The sequence below is a fragment of the Ochotona princeps genome, chromosome 22 (assembly GCF_030435755.1).
Source record: "Ochotona princeps isolate mOchPri1 chromosome 22, mOchPri1.hap1, whole genome shotgun sequence".
NCBI classification, from domain to species: Eukaryota; Metazoa; Chordata; class Mammalia; order Lagomorpha; family Ochotonidae; genus Ochotona; species Ochotona princeps.
This window is the reverse complement of record NC_080853.1, coordinates 26705430-26724567: the sequence shown is the minus strand read 5'-3', so window position 1 is coordinate 26724567 and position 19138 is coordinate 26705430. Positions and strand designations below refer to the sequence as shown.

The 19138-nt window shown below is 45.0% G+C and overlaps 1 protein-coding gene across 2 annotated transcripts in view; it reads right to left on the bottom strand.

Annotated features, from left to right (window-relative positions):
* Positions 1-532: 532 nt before the first annotated feature.
* KIF16B (kinesin family member 16B) overlaps positions 533-19138 on the bottom strand; it is a 245044-nt gene continuing 226438 nt past the window's right edge. For both annotated transcript variants that reach the window (XM_058679737.1, XM_058679738.1), the window contains one exon: positions 533-2028. In XM_058679737.1, the coding sequence (XP_058535720.1) occupies positions 1870-2028 (159 nt within the window). In that variant the 3' untranslated portion in view covers positions 533-1869. The remainder of the gene's footprint in view (positions 2029-19138) is intronic.

Sequence of the window (19138 nt, the reverse complement as noted above, 5' to 3'; positions counted from 1 at the left end):
CTCAGTTGCTTAGGGTGAAGAATGGTAAGAAAGGATTTTCTGAATCTTGTGCTTCTTACAAAAATGTGTCTATTTATTTTTGCCAAGTATCCTGTGGATTTCTAACAAAATGCTTGCCACAGCCTCTGATGCAAGTCCCAAATCGTGAGAGATAGTTTAACCAGTCAGCAGAAGAAAACCATTTCGTTTATTCAGCAAATGAGGGACAATTTTTTTTTATCACTTTGACTCCTTTTAAATAAATGACCTGTTGTTAATTATGATCTCCCTAGCTTTTATCCTTTAATCTCTAGTTTTAAATTCTCCAGTAGTAATTGCTCTTAAACCTATCCCTGGAATCATGATTGCAGACAAAAGCAGGTTTTCTACAGCAATTAAACAAATAAAGCCCTCATTTTTATCATGTTAAACTACGATATTTAATTAGTACAATGATAAATTTCTTCCTTAAAGGGATGATGACAATATTTAAAGTATATATATAGGCTGCAGGGCTCTGTTGTACAGGAAAATTCTTGAAGACTGAATGTAGACATATTCAGGTAACTCTTCATTTGTCACCACACTCATTACTCTCACTGCATTTTTTTCTGCAACACAAATGCTAAATTATACATTTTGTATCCTTCCAAGTGCAGTAGATCAATTTTTAAACAGATCAGCAGGAATAACCATGTTACAAACTTAAAATAAACTCAGCTGGAGTGTAGGTTCTCATAACTTCATTTAATATTGCTACCAGCTCTATTCAGATTTTTGTAAAAGCAAACACCTTTAACAAATTTGGTGGGAATGATACATTTTGATACAGCTATTATACAGGAGTGTATACATATATAAATCTATAGATAGATAATTATATACAATTTAATATATGACATATCTGTTTCCTACTTACATTTTCCTTTTTAGTAAAAACAAAGCAGTTTTACTGTACATGGATGTGCAAAGCTACATTAAGTCCTGAGTAATTTGAGGGATCATTAATAACCTATGGTGAATTCTAATTTTTCAGCTGAAGATCCAGCAAATTCTGTAACAAAAATGTGAACAAAACCACATTTAAAAAGATGCATTCAGCTTTGCGCTTGTTTTGTGCTTAGCAGGAAAAGCTGGGGGATGCACAGTAGCTACTCCAATTTGGGAAAAATGTCCTCAAACAGTCAAGGCTAAATGAATGTCCTATTTGTAGGGATTTATAGAAGTTTTAAGTGATGCCACTTACATCCAATTTGTCAAGCATGGAAGACTTTAGTCATGATTGGCTCAAAAAAATTCCTCTTGCAGAATATGAAATTCTGTGTAAACATCAGTGTTTAGACATTATAGAAAAGTTTTGATTCAAATGAGGGGGAAGAAAAGTAGAGTGAAATATTTTAGAATGCTTTTCTTGGGATACAGCCAGCCACATGGTAGGAATATAAAAAAGAAATCTCGGAGGATATATTTTGGTGAAAGAAGAAACCAGATGAACGTCATTTAAGGGTGGTCTGGTAAGCCAGCCACTTCGGGAGGTCCCAGGTCGGCTTGGCTTGGGCAGCCTGAGAACATCAAGCCACGTCCATCTCACCATGGGGGACGGACTCTGCTGAGCAGAGAGAAGGAAGCACAGGGGAAAAGGCCACATTTGCCTGCAATGGAACAGTGACAGCCACCTGTCCAGGTTAGCAGCAGCAGCAGCAGCAGGCAGGCAATGCCCTCCCACCCAACCCCAACCTGCCCAGGTTCCCAGACTCAGGCACTAGGTAGGAAAATGTGAGGTGATCCAACTGGCTGCTGAGAGCCTGCCTTGGCAGAAGGAGGCCACCTGGCATCTGACCGCGTTGACAAGAAGGCACTGTGTTGGTGGATCCACCATGACCCTTGGCGCTACCCTGTCCCGTAGCTGCTGTAGTCGAAGACTCCTTTCTTGAAGAATGGCGAGAACTCGCAAATGCTGTGTTTTGAGAGGGTCAGCCCCACCTTGTCGATGTGCAGAGGAGATGTCGCCGACTGCAGCATCACGCTGAAAAAGTCCCTGAGGTACTTCTGGGGAGATACAAGAATGAGGATAAGGTAAGTCAAGATATTGCTGGGTGGCAGCAATGAGGGGAGGACTGTCCCCAGGCAGCTTCAATGGCCACCTGGACAGGAAATGTCCCCACCAGTAAAAGCTGCACGCGACGGTGTCCCTGACGGCACTGGCATCACCAAGCCAACCACAGGAAACACGAGAAGACTCGGGCAGATTTTGGGATTCACAGCAACGCTGCCTCCAGGCTTTCTGTAGACAGTGCCCAGAGAAATGCCATGGTGCCGGGCCCAGGGGGGTGCTGCTTTTCAGCAACTGTGTCACTTGAGTAAGAGCAGGTTGGAAAAAAAAGTGGATTTCTCTTGTATTTATTCAAGAAACAGAAAGATACTGAAAAGGAATAGAAAGGCCATCAAACATGATGCTTACTGGACGGTGTCTACTCCAAACCTTACAAAATAAAGGGAAAGGAGCAGGCACTCAGCGAGGGACACGCATGTCCTATAGCCGAGGGTCTGGGTCTGAATCCTGGCTCCATTTCCCATCCCAGCTTCCTGTTAATGCACACCTTGGGAGGCAGAAGGTGCTGGCTCAGCTAGTTGGGTCCCTGCCACCCAAGGTAAAGACTCGGCTCAAGTTCTGGTTCCTGGCTTCAGCCAGGTCCATTATTAGATATTGTGGGCACCTGGGCAATGAACAGCAGAGTGAGGACCTCCCTGTCTGTCTGCTTTGCTTTAAGAAAAAAAAAGGGGGGGTGGGGGGAGTAGTCTCAACTACTGATAGTCACAGATAATTTTGCAAAATCCTATTATCATCAATAGTAAGAAAGTCCTACTGGGATGAACCACTCTGTACCCCTGGATCTCCTGCAACACAGGTCACAGTGTCCACCTTTCCTAGCACTGGGGCAGCCAAACTGATCTGAGACTAGGCTGTAAGGCACTGGAGACCAAACAAGATGCGGGTACTGGAGGGATGCATTCAAGGAGAGGTCATGTAAGAATGGCTCATCTATTTTAGGTCATAAAAACCTCACATACAATAGAAAGTGGCATGGAGGAAAGGGGTTAAACATCCATTACTCTGTTTGCTTAAACAATTTAAACATCCTGGTACAAAGTTAAGAAGTAAACATAATAATTTGGGACTTTTGAGTAACAACAGCAAAAAATGTCTAACAAGTATGACGTGTGATGGAGAACAGAGGTGCCCAGCTTGGGAGATGCTACTCCTGCAATGCATGGAGGCATTTGGACATGCCAGATGGGTGGAAGCCAGGACTGCTGTCAATGCCCAGCAGGCCCAGAAAAGTACCTGGAATAGAGAATTTCTGGTACCAAAAGTCCACAGCCAAGAGACCTGGCTTAGGAGAAGATAGGATTCAGCTACTTCTATCAAATGCCAACCTGAAATTAACTTCTGGGATGAGATACCCTGCCCAGGGATAATGTGTTATTTGGTTTCTCAAACATAACAAGGATTACTAATCAAAACACTGTTTAACAGATTCCAAACGAGCCTTCCAATATTTATTTCCTTATATTTTATGCAAGGAAACTGATGCGCCACCTACTGTATATTCTCTTACTATATGATCTGACAAGTGCTGAATCAAATGTAACCTTGGCCATGGCAAGATAATAGAAGCTGGCATCCTGTCCACAAGTTTCTGAAGTCAGCAAAGGTTATGTGAGCATCCAGCCCTGTCCAGAACTGGTCTTCATGCTGTATCTATCTCTCAGCAAGGAAACTGCTGCTGAGAGACCATTCAAGAAGATTTGGAAGTGTCCACCAGCCTTGGTTTTCCCAGTTCAACATGCTTCTGATCCAGTGGTGCTGGGGCAACCTTTCAGAAAAGGACTGAGGTTAATCAGGTGCCGAAGCCAACCACTCTTCATCCCAGTGTTTGCTAATATCAGGGAAGCAAAGCAAAACTTGCACTTCGGATTTTCCAGAGGATGGGACCCTGAGGATAGCAACTCCAATGGGTCTTGAATCCCCTGAGACATGGGGACCAGTAAATACTGCAGGCTTCCCCCAACCGGCCAAGGCTTGCAGAGGATTGCAAGCACACACCTGCACATTTGGGGAAAATTCAGTGCAAAATGATTTAGAGCAAGGCAGAGAAGGAGCTTGCCCATGTGTACACAGATATGCCACTCCTGAACAGCTGACAGTGTGGGCGAAGCGAGACCCATGGCATGGGTAGCCTATTGGGGGCTTCCGGGCAGCTGCCACCTCGGGAACCCTTTGGATTACAGGAACTTTCAGACTGATGTTTACGACAAACCTGCCTTCAAGATGAACTCTGCCAGACTAGGAGGCAATTTAAATATGGGAACAGATGTTATACCAACATTTGTCATCATTAGTTCACAAAGTAGAGTTCCTTTAAGGGGACAATAAAGCCTGGAGGGTGTAATGAGAAGAGAAATCAGAGTTAAAAATACAAATAAAAGGAAAAGAGGAAACATTGGAGACACTTTTCCTGCCAGAGCACTGCCATAAAGAGGGAACAAGCCAACTAAATTCATTTCTGGCACTGCAGTATTGTGGGTTAAGCCACAGTCTGTAGTTCTGGCATCCAGTATGGGCAATGGTTCAAGTCCCAGTTGCTCCACTTCTGATCCAGTTCCCTGCTAATGAGCCTGGGAAAGCAGTAGAGGGTGGCCCAAGTGCTTGGGCTCTTGTGGGAGACTCAGTAGGAGCTCCTAGTTCCTGGCTCGAACTTCAGATCGACTCAGCTCTGTCTGTTGTGATCATGAGTAGTGAACCAACTAACGGAAGATCTCTCTCTGTCTTACAAATAAGTAAATATTTTTAAAGTTAAGTAAACTCATATGTATGCCTTGATGGAAACTTTCAGAGAGGACGATCTGCTTCGACTAACTTGGAACATTATCGAGGAAGGTTTTCTTTGCAAAAACATATCTCGTTGGCCAGGAGAAGCAGGCAGCCTTGGTTTTCTTTACACAAATCACTTTCTCAAGGCATGGAAATGATGAGAGCAGATATGTTTTTGCAATGACTTCGAAGCAACCTCAAGTCTGAAGATGAGACATGTTCAATGTTAGCTGTGTCCAGGGCCAGGTGCTTCAAGTGGGCTGAGCAAGTTCTGATGAAAACCAAGGGTCTGGGGCTAGGGCTAGTGACAGAATAATAACTGCAGAGCGTTCTTGAGGTCACGGTTTCCCCCTCTTCTCTGTCGCCCCCCCCCCCCAGTCGCCAAGTTTAGGATATATGCAGATTTTGGCTATTACATCTTTTATTGTTGTTCAAATTACGGCAAACACATAGAGAACAGGATGCAGCCTAGTGAATTTTCACAAAATGAACACCCCTATGTGACCAGCATATAAATAGCACTACCTAGCAAGCATCCAGGCCACCCTTCTCGTCCCCTCTCCTCCACGTTCGATCCTGACTGCATAGGACTCCTGCTATCCCGACTCCTACCCAGGATTAGATGCTAGGCTTTGCAAGTGTTGAACTCCTTGCTAATGGAACCACCCTGGGCATACTGCTCTGTCTGGCGCGTGCAGCTCCACACCATGCTTGCAGGGTTCCCTCCCACTGTGCACGTGTTGGGGGTGAGCCCAGCACTGCGGCTGAGCAGCACTTGCCCTGTGAGCACACTGGCTGGTCCAGCTGCCTGAGCTGTTTTTCCTCAACAAAGAAATTCACTTTCATATATCATGGGTGTCTGGTGAGTGTGACAGGGTGATCGTTATCCTTCCAATAAAGATGCTTCTCCCTAGGGTGGCAGGCTCAAACACAGATCAGCACATGTGCTAGAACTCATTCCTTAGAAATAGTGGGAACACATTATAATTATATGGAAGATATTCAACACGCAGTTCCAAAACAATGTCTTACGCCTGTGTGCAATGTTTCCTGCAGCATCTACGGCTGAAGGGAGAACATGACAGTCCTATCAAAGCTATCTCTTTTTCTGTGGCCACATAGACGTTGTAGTCCTCCCTGGCCTGTGAAAAAATGAGCCTGTGAATAGAGCAGCATCCTGGGGCAGTGTGCTCTGTGAAAGGGAAGTGCAGAACAGAAGGACATTAGGAGTTCAAGTGACTATACAGGGTCAGAAGGGCATGGTATAAAGGAGTTGTGAAATTCAATATCCAACTTGTCTTTCTGACTTTCACAGGACATTTTCCCCATGAGAGAGAAAGAGAAGAAAAAGAAGGACAGAAAGAAAGAGAGAAGGAAAGAGAGAGGAAGGAAGGAAGGAAGGAAGGAAGGAAGGAAGGAAGGAAGGAAGGAAGGAAGAGAGAGAAGAATGGAATATTTGAATGTCCATAGGCCGTTAGGGACCTGCACAAAGCCTGCTATTCTAGGCCTCCCAGATGTCTTGCTTTGATAAAGGGCCTGGCTCAGGGAGGTGAGGACAGCAAGCGCATTCTCCCGGGGTTGTGAGGGTCCTCTCTAAGCACAGGGAGGACATCATGGAGGACCAACTCCTCTGTCAGGAGATTACAACCTGGAAACCAGAAAGGATGGCAGAGACCAAGGGAGAAGGCAGATGCTGAAAGGAGGCGGCAGCAAGGTGGAAGGAGCTGCAGGGACAAGAGGGAGAGGGATGGAGGGGAAAGAGAAGCAGATGACAGGAGGGGCGTGGACCACATGAGGGACAGATGCCCACACACTGATTGGTTTGCAGGGTGCAAAGGAACTTAAGAATCATAAAAAAAACAAGATACAAAATCAGACATGTATCTAGGTTATTATTTAGTTTTTGCTGCTTGGATCAACACTAAAATTAAAAAATATGCTTTCTCATCAACGTTTTCAGAAAATCAAATTTAGATGCCTAATCTTTAAGGCATATTTCAGTACCGACACTGAGCAGTATGACTTCATACAATGCCTTTCTCTGACAGGTAGATGAGTTTGCTGCTCGGGGAAAGTCAACCTTGGTGGGGTGATGAGCGGACTAATGGTGAGAGGTGACCACCGCCTCGGGTCTGTGTGAAAGGGTATGTGACTCCAGCACGTGATTTCAAAGACTCCCAAACAGAAGACATACTCTGTGGCTGAGGGTGGACTCCTAAAAGCGGAGACTGAAGAAGACAAGCAGGATAATGAGGGAGATCCCACTTCAGGGCTCCTGAACCCCAAAGCAGGCCTCCTGTGTTCACCTGTGCCTGGCCACACCCCGTATATGTGCAGGACCGCTCCCGGGGGTACACACTAATGGGACAAGCCAGGATCTTGTTGCTCTTAGGCGAAGCCATTTATCAGAAGCACAGGATAGAGAAGTTTATTGATTTATCTTATTGATGAGGTGGGGAAGTCTGCCATACAGGGTTTGTAAGTGGGGAGCAGGACTGACACCCCACCCTCCCATCCGCAGAGGCTGATAGGATGCCAGTCCTGCCGACTGTAGGGCCAGTGCCCCCCTGCTGGGCAGGCACCCCCCCCCCCCCATGCCTCCCGGTGTAGGCACTTTAACTCTCATCATCTCAGCTGCATGGCGTGGGCTGCACCTGCTGCCTCTCCAGGCTGACAGGCTCTCTGGGGACCAGCATGCACTAGGTCCCCAGAGCTGACATGCTGACACAGGGAAAGATGGTTTTCCCCATGGGGATGGGCGCAGTGCAGTTCCTCCCCTGAGTGCTCCCCAATGTGCTGGGTGAGCACTGGGGAATCCACCAGCGCTTCTTACTCCCACAGTGCCCAGATCTCTGTAGGAACAGACACCTCTTCCTTCTCTGGTGATTGCTCATCTGGCTAACTCAGGGCTAAAGGCTGGAAAAATTTTTTTCCTCTGATTTTCTGCAACAGACAAGTTGCAAAGAACTAATAGGGCTGGTGCTTGGGGTCCACAGGAATTGACAGTGCTTAGGGACACATAGCTTCCAGACAGGCATGACTGCTTCTAGGGGGCGTTTCCAAGAGTGAGAGCCATTCTGGCTCCTCAGCAAAACTCAAATGGTTTCCTACAGCCTTTGTTTCCACCGGATCCAGGTGGACAGTTCCTAAAGGAGTTGACACTCCGCCCCTGTCCTCTCCCAGGCCACTAGCAGGAGAGAGAAGGAACATTGTCTGTAGGCCTTAGTCCAGCTCCCCCAAGGCTTGTCTGTTGTCAGGTCTGGGCATGCCGCCTTCTCTCAGGAACAGGTGGATCCCATCTGGCTTTGCAGAGTGCCATTCCAGAAGGCTGAGGGCACCCTAGCTAAGCCCTACAGCAGCAGGCTCCCACCCTAAAACTGCGATCCATGGACCAATCTTTAAAATTCCAACACCACTTCAATGCAACTAAACATTATTAATCTTTTCTGAACCCAAACAAAGGCATGTATGGTCTATTGGCCGTGTTAATGAGTTCTGAAAGGCGAAACATACTCCCTACAGCCACAGAGGGTAATTTAACAAGAGTTCAGTCTATTATTTAAGAGCTTTAGCTTGGTGCCTTAATCAATATACTGCATCGGGAGAAACACACAAACACACACACACACTTGAGAACATAATATGCTGCTACACGCTATTTTATTTTAGACATTCTTGATGATGGCTGTTATATTAATATGATTCACGTGTGACCCACAATAGAATGTCAAACTGAACTCTGGCTCAAAGGAAACATGCTTTGAAGGTGCTGGAACAGCCTGGACAACCCTGGGTCTTTACACAGCCTTGTCTGTGTTCTGCATTTTCTGCATGAAATGCTAGTCTGGCCACAGACACTGCCTGTGGACTCTGTGGTCCATTGCAGCAACATCAGTGGCACATTACACAGTACGGTCTTTCATATCTTACAACCATGTCCTCTCAGGAACAGAGTCTTGAAGGATCGGACGATTTGAGACTCAGAGGATGAGGGAAGGGGGGATGATGGCCAAGCCCAGCTAATATGTGAATGAGGAAGCAGGGCCAGCCACGTGGGGAACTCAGTTTGAGTTCTTGGTCCCCTGGCTTTGGCCTGCCTCAGCCTTGACTGTTGCAGCCAGTAAGGGAGAGAACCAGCAACAGGCGATCTCTCTCCCCAACTCTCTATAATCATTACACTCCAATAAAATAAAATAAATCTCTAAAAGAAAATGGTTCAAGCCCTTCAGCCTGAAATCTAACAATGAGGGTGAGGTGGTCTTTTCTTGAGACTGTCCAAACCATGCCTGCATACGCTCCCCAAATTTTCCTTGCATTTCATCAGTTCCCATGTATGCATGTATAGATGTGCATTCGTATGTGAAATAAGACGCTAGAACGAGAATTAGGGCTTATAAAACATTTAAAAAAAAAGATCCTCCTTCCTACTTTGGCTTCCTTTTCCTTTAATTAGCAGGGGATACAGTCATGCCCGTTTTGTGATATTAAATTTTGTTTCAGTAGTGCTCAGAACTAGCCTCATCCCAGCTGTGTCACTCTAATGGTATTCCGAGCTGTCTCATTGTTAGGAAGCCCTTTTCATTTTACTTGGTTTTAACACAAACCTATAATTTAATTTAAAATTGCTGAAATTATTAAAATGGAAATGTTCTTTGCAAATACAATGGGGCCTTTCCATTGTTAAAAATAACTAGTGGACAGAGCTCAGTGGCCTCCCAGAAGTCATAAGCCATGGCAGCAGCTTAAAGACAAGCATCGTTCTGCTAAGACTTCAGTTACCTGGCAGCCCTTGGATGATCTGTGGGCTCTAGAGACAGAGTAGGTACATTGAAGATACACCCTGTTTCCAGACATGTCAGAGGTCTGGTCAACATGAATCACTCAGTCTTCCTGTACATTCCAGTCTGAACACCAACAGGTAACATTCTAGGAATCCTGAAATTTGGCTACATGGGATCAGATATACATGAGTTCTGATCTTCATGCACCTCCAAACGTCCACCATATGCTGATGCAGCCAGGATGGGTTGATTCAGGCCACTCATTTATCCTGCAGACTCTCTGCAATACCTGCTGTCCGCAACGCAGTGTGCCAGGCCATGAGCACAGGCACTGACCAGACACCCAGGGTCCCCTGGGCTGGCCTGCATGTCCTTGATTGTTCCTGTTCATATGAGGGTACTCCGAAAGAGCTCTTGGAAAATGTATATGATGGAAAAATTATGCATAGATTTCAAATGTTTGGGCAGCAAAATAAACTTATCTTTTAATTCCATTTTTCTTCCATAGACTTTTTGTAATGTTCTTCTACTTGGTTCCCGTAACTGAAATTCACTTGCATGCTGGCTCAAGCCTTTTTCTTTTGATTCCTCTTCTCTTTGGACTTCATGTGAGTCCCAGCAAGTATCTTTTGAAGTTTTCTGTACACAGGCTCTGGGCTTGGTACTGCAGAAAAGACTCAGATTTGTCATGAGTGCCTAGCAGTCTTGCCAGAGCGATGGACAGCCAGAGCAGTAACTGAACTATGGCTACAAGCAAACAGGAACGAGGTGTTTGGGGGACACACAGGAAAGGTCCCCAGCTCAGCCTGGGAACTGGTGAGCTCATGGCAAGACCTGGAGGATATGTGGGGTGTATGCTTGAGAGTTAGAGATGTAGGAGCAGAGTCTGGAGTACCAATCAGGATCCAGCATGATTGTACCAGGCGATGGACATGGTAATTCAGCATGAGAGGGCGTGGTCTGTGTTCCAGGCCTACATAGCATTCATGCACTATGCCAACAGCTTCCTCTTTTGTTACGCACTGTCGGCTGCACCTTTTTACCACATCATAGGCTGACACGTCTACACCTTTCCCCAGCCTTCAGTGCAAACCAGGGTTGAGCAAACTTTAGTTGGCAAAAGGTTGCATAGTATATTTTGGGCTTTGTGGGCCAAGAGGCAAAATTGAGGCCATTACATAGGTACTTCTGTAACAGCAGAAAGAAATTTCCTGTGCTCGGCCACTCCCATGCTGTTTTCCTGGTGTGAGTTGCTGCAGGTTGTGGGTGTGTGGTGCACCAAGTGCTGGTTGGGTGATTGACAGTTTTAATGCCTCATTATTTTCCTAGAGAGCCCAGTCATCTCAATTTGGGCAGCTGACCAGAGACCAGGTCATTTGCCAGACTGACATCCTACTGCTTAGTGATGGGACCTTGCCACCAGCAGTTTCCATCGTGTGCACAGCGACTGGTAGAAGGCCAGGGGAGCAGGGAGGCATAGCTGTAGTCAAGGAGTGAGGTACTGAGGGGACAAGCACTGGGCCAGTTTGGTCCCATGGATTGCAGCTCCAGCCCACGTGAGCAATGCTCTAGACAGTATGCAAACAGGTGACAGGTGGTTTGAGTTGTAGGCCTGTATCAGTTTTCCATAGCAGTATAGTAACACAAACTCAGTGGCTTGAAACAATAGCTATTCAACTGTTCACAAGTCATGCTACATTATGGCCAGGCTCTCACTCTCTGCTTGTGGTCCCTCAGTTGGAAAACAAGATGTTGGATAAGCTTGGCTCGTATCTGGAAGCTCAAAGGAAAAACCACTTCCAAGCTCATTCAGGTTGTGATCACACCCAGCTTATTGTTGTGGTAGGCCTGAGGTCCTCCTTCGCAGGTTTCCTGCAGGCAGCTCTCAGCACCTACAGGCCCTCACATCCTGTGGTTCCTGTCTGCTCCCTGTGTGAAGAAAGCAATTCAGGAATCTCTCCTGCTTCAAGTCTCCTCTTTTTTCTTTTCTTTTTTTTTTTTTAAAGATTTATTCATTTTATTACAGCCAGATATACACAGAGGAGGAGAGACAGAGAGGAAGATCTTCCATCCGATGTTTCACTCCCCAAGTGAACCGCAATGGGCCGATTGCGCGCCGATCCGATGCCGGGAACCTGGAACCTCTTCCGGGTCTCCCACGCAGGTGCAGGGTCCCAATGCATTGGGCCGTCCTTAACTGCTTTCCCAGGCCACAAACAGGGAGCTGGATGGGAAGTGGAGCTGCCGGGATTAGAACCGGCGCCCATATGGGCTCCCGGGGCTTTCAAGGCGAGGACTTTAGCCACTAGGCCACGCCGCCGGGCCCTGAAGTCTCCTCTTTTTTTTCAACCAGCCAGAGGAACTCTGCCTTTGGTGAGCTGGAGTGATTAGAGCAGGTGCTCAGGGATGGTCTTCCTTGCCCATGTAACACAGAGCAATTACAGGAGTGGTGCTGCCTCATCCTCATGGACTCCACGCACGCTGGAGGGCAAGGACAGTGAGGGCAAGGGTCACTGGGGGTCATTCTCCAAATTCTTACCACACACCTGCAGTGTGCCAACTTTTGGTCTAAACTAAACTGAAGTAAAGAAAATCTTTTCTCCAGTCCTCATAAAACCAGCAAAATTGCAGCTGAGGACTCTCAGCTAGACCTTTGATCTAGACCTATAACAAAGGAAAGCATTGGCTGAGAAGGGCTGAAATAGAACTCCACACATCCAGGCATCTTTCTGACACATTTACCCATCTCTCTGATTAGGGGTCTTGTCGAAATTGAGTTTCCCAAGGTCCACCATCACCAGGATCATTTAAAAATCACTTTATTCTAAAAGTAGGATCTATCACCATTTTAACACAGGCTTCCAAATGATCAAGTACAAGGTCGAGAAAAGGCAAAGGCAGCCAAAAAAAAAAAAAAAGAAAAAAAAGAAAGAAAGTAGAGATTAGGAAGGTGCTATGTATGATAGCTTACTACACTGGTGGCCCCCAGGAAGTCACAGACCTGTATGGCCCTCCCTCTGAACCTAGGTGGAACCTGTGACTTATAGCCGGCAGAACACACGGGAGGTGATGCTCTGGTGATGAAGTCACTTCATACACACCAGTGCCCCAGCTGCCCTCATGCGTAGGGCAGCATGATCAGACTGTGGCCTAAGTGACTCACCTAACACCACCTACAGGAGACGAGACATCCAGCTGACTCTGCCCCTATTCTAGACTCAGAGTCATCAGCAATAAAACTGATGATTGTTTTAAGACACTAACCTTTGGGGTAGTTCATTATATATTGATAGATAATAAAAATATATGGGTTTGAATAAGATGCTGGACTCTATGTTTGGTGTATGCTTGCAATGGGGGAATCTCAACTGAACTTGAGCTGTGGTTATGCAACAAGGTGGAGGAATCCACCATGGTGGGAGGGTTTGGGCAGGGGTGGGAGAACCCAAGTATCTATGTAACTGTGTCACATAATACAATGTAATTAATGAAGTTAAATAATAAAAAAAAAAAACAGCAAAAAAAAAATATATGGGTTTGGGAATAAGGTAAGGGGCATGGGACTAAACAAAATTATATAAGGCAAAATGAAAAAAGTTTGCATTTGTAATGTATGGCTAGTCATAAAATGATATGCTATAGTACTTAATGCCAATCTCTGCCAATCTTACTATTTTCAATGAATAATTTGCTTAGGGCATATTTCTTTTTCTATCAAGTACTTTTACTTTTCCTAGGTTTTAAAATAAATACTTGAAATAAACAGTCATCATCTAAAAAAAAAAAAACCCACAGCATTTATTTTTTGATGTTACAGAGAAGCTTGAGAGCTCCCAGTTAAGATTCATCATGAACAAAATGCAAGTCTGTGATTACAGAATCAGGACTATTCATTATAGCTATTCAGAGCATCTTTATGAGTTTAATGACATAAGCATATTGTATTGAATTATTATGGTACTGTGTCAGTTGGATTCATAAATTTAATATACTCAGTCTGGTTCACTTGGTCCAATAAAATCCAGCAAGCCTTAAAAATTTTATAAGGATCTGTGTATGTAAAGTCTACATGATATTCTGCTTTTATAGGGTGATATTCTTGCGGAGGGCATTAAGTGGCATCAGTGATCACAGTGACCCAGCCTGGTAGACCAGCAGGTTGCTGGTGAAACCCCACAGCAGCAGAATCAAGAGCTGTGTGGGCAGTGAGGCTGACTGATCTTTTCTCCAAAGAACAAGTCAAAACCAGGCTGCCTTCTCAGCTCCTGGCTGGTGAGGCTGGGAGAGGGCTGGGGGAGGGGTGGGGAGGGCTGGGGGAGGGGTGGGGAGGGCTGGGGGAGGGGTGGGGGAGGGATGGGGTAGGGCTGGGAAGAGGGCTGGGAAGAGGGCTGGGAGAGGGCTGGGAAGAGGGCTGGGAAGAGGGCTGGGAAGAGGGCTGGGAAGAGGGCTGGGAAGGGGTGGGGAAGGCTGGGGAGCGCTGGGGAGCGCTGGGGAGGCGGCCTTCATCCTGTGAGCCTGAAGCAAGGGCATTTGTCAGCTGCAAGGGATGAGGTGAAAGGCTTTCACCTGTTTGGGACACAAAAGGGGAAGATGTTGTAGAAGGAGCCTAACCCCCGGGGCTCTCCCTAAATCTGACTGGCTGATATGTTTGGACCTAGACAAGAGTTTGGCAATAGGCTCAGTTCAGGTGCAGAGTGGCTCACCCTCCTCAGCACTGGGGAGAAGGCAAGAAGAAAGCTCTAGAGGTGGCCTCATGGCAACCTAATTTTGCAATGTGAGTAAATTGTTCGGGTACTTGTCCACACAGCTGCCATAGTCAGGCATGGGGACACCATACAAGCCCCACAGCTGCACACTTGATTTCTTATGTGAGTATACTACAAGTGAGGCATCCCTAATCTGAAATCTGAAATGCTCCCATCCCAAATCCAAAATGAAAATTTCTCACCATGAGCCTGCCTCATGCACAAAATTACTAAACAACTACATTTAGGCTATGTGTACACTTCAGTGTCTAGGAAACATACGTGAATTTCATGTTTAGATTTGGGCCCCACCCCCCAAGATATCTCAATATATATCTATAAATATTTTAAAATCTGAAAAAAAAATTCCCAAATAGAAATGCTTCTAGAACTGGTGACATGGAGAATCACATTTAAAATAAGTTGAAAATGTAGTGCATGCTAGGTAAGTTAACTATCCCCAAAAGTGTGTTTTAAGAAACAGTTCAGATGCTAGGATTCTGTATGAGGCAAAAACAAACAAACACAACAAACAAAAACACCCTGTTTTATTTTCCTTGTTTCTAAGCTCATGGTTCCTTCCTGAACTGTGTAAACCTTCAGTGGCTTCTGATGCAGTGAGATACAGTGATTGTTCAAGAGACAAGGTGACTGAGGGTCATGTGCCCAGCTGTAACGTATAAGGGCCTTGAAACCACAGGATCTTTGCTGGCCTGGGAGAGGTGGCAGCTTGCAGAGCTGGCTGTAGCGCCACGTCAGGAACTCTGAGCCACTGTTACCTCCTCCTGCACTGGCTCCAGTCGAACAGAACGAGCCTTCCTTTTAATATCCCACCTAAGGTTGTTGGTATATCAATTGCAAATTCCGTTTGGCAAATCCAGCAGGCCTTGGTCCGGGGCCATAAGAGCATGGAGTCCCTGAATTCAGGGAGGGAGAGAGGGTAGGCTTTGGCACTGCAGGAGGGGAGACCTGTGACCCCCTTTTTGTTCCCTGGATGAGGAACTCCTAACGATCCCTGTGGGCCCAATTGCCTGGCGGATTAGCCTTTAGCCTTGTTTTGTTCTGATGTTCTCCCATGCAGCATGCATCGCATTCCAGGTGGGACAGGGTGTGAAGCCTTCAGAGAGGCCAAGGGTCCTACTCCTTGAAGTGGATTAGCTGAGGATTTGGATTATCTGCACCAGTGACTCCTTCACTGGGGACAATGACCGAGGCCTGCCATGTCAGGGAAAATGGAAGAAAAGCCAGAATGACACTTCTCAAATGTAACATTTGTAACACTAAGAAGCGATGGGGGTAGGCACGTATTGCAACTAAAGAATTCCTTTTCCAAACAGAATTAGGGAACTCCTTAAAAAGGTACACACTAACACATATGTGTCCTTTACAGTTGTTCAAGAAACACTTGATGCAATGTATGACTATTAAGTAATGCTATAAATAAATAATGAGAAGTATGTGTTTTCTCAAGACTTTACTGTGTAGCAAAATGTCACAGGTTTATAATAACTCTTTCCGCTTGAACAGGGAAATACACTAAATTTCTCCAGAAGGAAATCTATCAAATCCTAATTGTACTTCAACATCAAACTTGAGAAACCCTTCAAACTGTTCCAGGCACCTCCTGAAACCTGTGAAGTTCCTGTAGACAAGAAAGAATACTGCCAAGGAAGCAGCTGATTCAGCATGCTCTTCCTTGGACACACGTGTCTGGCTGTGTTAAACACCAAATGAACCTGAAAACTGGAAGCGCCAGTCTTTCAGCTGTCAAGACTTTTAGCACCATTGACTGTTTTCAACTGAAATGCCAGGAAGGTAGTATAGTGAAAGGGAGAAAGGAGCAAAATGTGGACAGAGAGCTCTTTCCTGATGAGAAGGAAACCTTATTAGCTAGGAATCTTGCAGAAAACCAGAGGGTCCTTTGATGTAAGAAACAGTGGGCTAATTGGTGCTAAGCTGACACTCACAGTGCCTCTCTCTCTCTCTCACACACACACTCACACTCACACCTTTCAAATTAACACACATAAGTGTATACTGACTAAACGGTGACTTTTATATGCCAAGACAGTTTCCAGTAAGAAGCTATGAGTAAATGCAATTTTGAGAACAGGAACAGGTGAACATACAGTAAGAGCAGAAGCAGCCTTTCTGTTGCTCGACACGTTTAACCACAGAGCTCTGAAATTCAGTCCCCAGGAGCCACTGGGCCTGTGTTTCCAGCTGGCTAAAAAAAACAATCCACCCAGGAAAAGGTAAAGTCTTCATTTTCTACCCCTTTCAACTTTGATTAGCAAGTGATTTCTGGATGCTAACATCAGTTTCTTAATTTTACTCAAAAATAATATGGAACAGGTGATCTCAATTAGAAAATAGTTTGGGCAAAGTCTTAATTTTTTCCTTAATTTTTTTTTTCTGTGAGGAATGAAAATTGCATATGTAAATGCAAAACACATTACAAGGAATTGCTGGATTAGAAATAAATCTATTTATAAATGGATAAGAGCCTTGCATAGGCAAACAACAAAGATCAAGCAAACTGATATCCTAACCCTTTTTGTTTGCCTTGAATATTGTCCCAAAGGGTTGCAACATAAGCTGTGATGTATTAACACTAGGAGACAGAAGTGACACATATAGAAGAAAATAGGATTGTTAGGGAGAAGAGAGTTTGCTGGATTCTAGAATAAAGATGCAGCTTGCAAAGGCAACAAAGGACAGCATGGGGATTACCAGCAATGGTCACGTGAGTTCCTTCCATCTAAGCAAAGCAGAATTTATTTGGGAAACAAATCTTAACAAATGGAGCTAAGAGCATGAAGCATCTGTATGAAAACCTGATGCAAACCTGGCTTCATAAAAAGAGCAAGCATGGGTCCCAAACGCTGATGCAAACAGGGAGCAGAGAACTCGGTGGAGAAGGACAGAAACCAGGTTGTTAACAGACATGCATATACAAGAAGCATTTCAAACATGTCCTTTGACCGCTGAATAAAAGAAATGTACGAGGGGATACTGCGCTGACATTAGTGGAAAATAAAACTATTTCAGGAAGCAAGAAGTTAGGCCCTCAGGTTTAGAGCACCATTAGCAGTACCACCGAATGTAATATTTAAAATGTATCAAGTGAAGAGTGTGTGTTGGGATGCAGTAAGCTAAGCCGCTGCACAGGGGCCTGTATCTCACGTCAGAATGCTGCTTCCAGTCTTGGCTGCTCTACTTCTAACTCACCTGCTAATACTTCCTGGGAGGGAGAAGATAGTAGATCAAGTGCCTGAGTCCCTGTAGCTGCATGGGAGAACCAGATGGAGCTCCAGGTCCCTTGCTTTAGCTTGGTAAAGCCCTTGCTTTTATGACCATTTAGGAAGTGAAGCAGCAGATGGAAAATTTATCTCCCTCTTTCCCTCTCTTTTTTTCTTCTGTTAGTCTGCTTTTAAAGTAGGAAAAAATTAAAAATACATATATATATATGTATATATATATATATATATATGTTACAGGATTAAAAAAAAAAAGAATAAAGCGAACTACATAACTTGTCCCTTCTCAGATTGTCTGCAGAGAAGAAGCAGCTTAACTGATTCAGAGAGGGAAAAGAGAGAGAGGGAGAGATGGAATACAGAGTATACAGGTGAATAAGAGAACCAAACCAGAAGGTTGGACATTGAATGAATGGAATTTCAGAAAAAAAGTATTTAAGAAGAAAATTACCAAGAAAACTTCCTAGAAGTTAAGGATATGAGAGGGACTGAGGGAGCCCCAGGAGGGATGGGCGGAACTGATGGATGATCAAAGTCGACCTGTGAAAGCTCACCATTTTGAGGACAGAAAGAGGGCCCTAATTGGGGGAGGGGAGACTCTACAAGTTTGTAGCAGGGGAGAGAGAATAAATGTGTCCCATATAGAGGGTCAAAAATCAAAATGGCTTTGAACTGCTTAGTAGCAGTACTGGAATTAGAGAACGTGTTAGAGAACTTACTTTGCAATTGCGGAAGGAAATGGTTTCTAACCAACCACACCTGTACAGCCAGTAAACAGGTCAATAAAGGTATTTCCAGAGCATTTTCTGGACATTGACCTGGTTACCAGAGAGGCACTACACCAAAACAACGGACTAAGTCAAGACAGAGGAAAGAATACAACACAGGAAGCAGGACACAATTCAACAGGGAGAAAGCAAAGGATGATGCAAAAGGGAGACTGGAGAGCAGGAGGTGCAGCTTGGTCTGACTGCAGCAGATAAGAATGTTCCAGAAGAGATTTCTGCAAAGAAGTCCCATCAGTCATCATCTGATGATCCAAACATCTAAGAATGCATATAACTGGCCAAGCTTGTAAAACTGAGCTAGCGATGAGTATATAATAAACCAAAAATCAAAAACAAAGCAAAAACACCCAAACAAAAACAAAAACCACCATGAGCTCTCCATGGTCCTGACACAGTACACAGCCCAGTGATAGCGGATGGCAGACATTTCGGCAGGTTGGAGGAGTGGGGTGCCAGAGGGGAAGCATGTTTGGGAATCATCATTTACAGGTGGACAATCATGAATAGCATTTTAAGTGTTACAACAAATAAAGTGGAGACATATGAACGTGGTTTTAGTTTGGAAGCAAATAACAAAGGCTGTTGAAACTAAGGGTATGAAAAGACACGAGGGCACTGATGCTCAGAAAAGCGGAAAAAAGGTACTGAGCATCTCCAACAGCAATGATTTCTTTTTTTAAAATGATACACACAGAAAAGTAATAGGCTC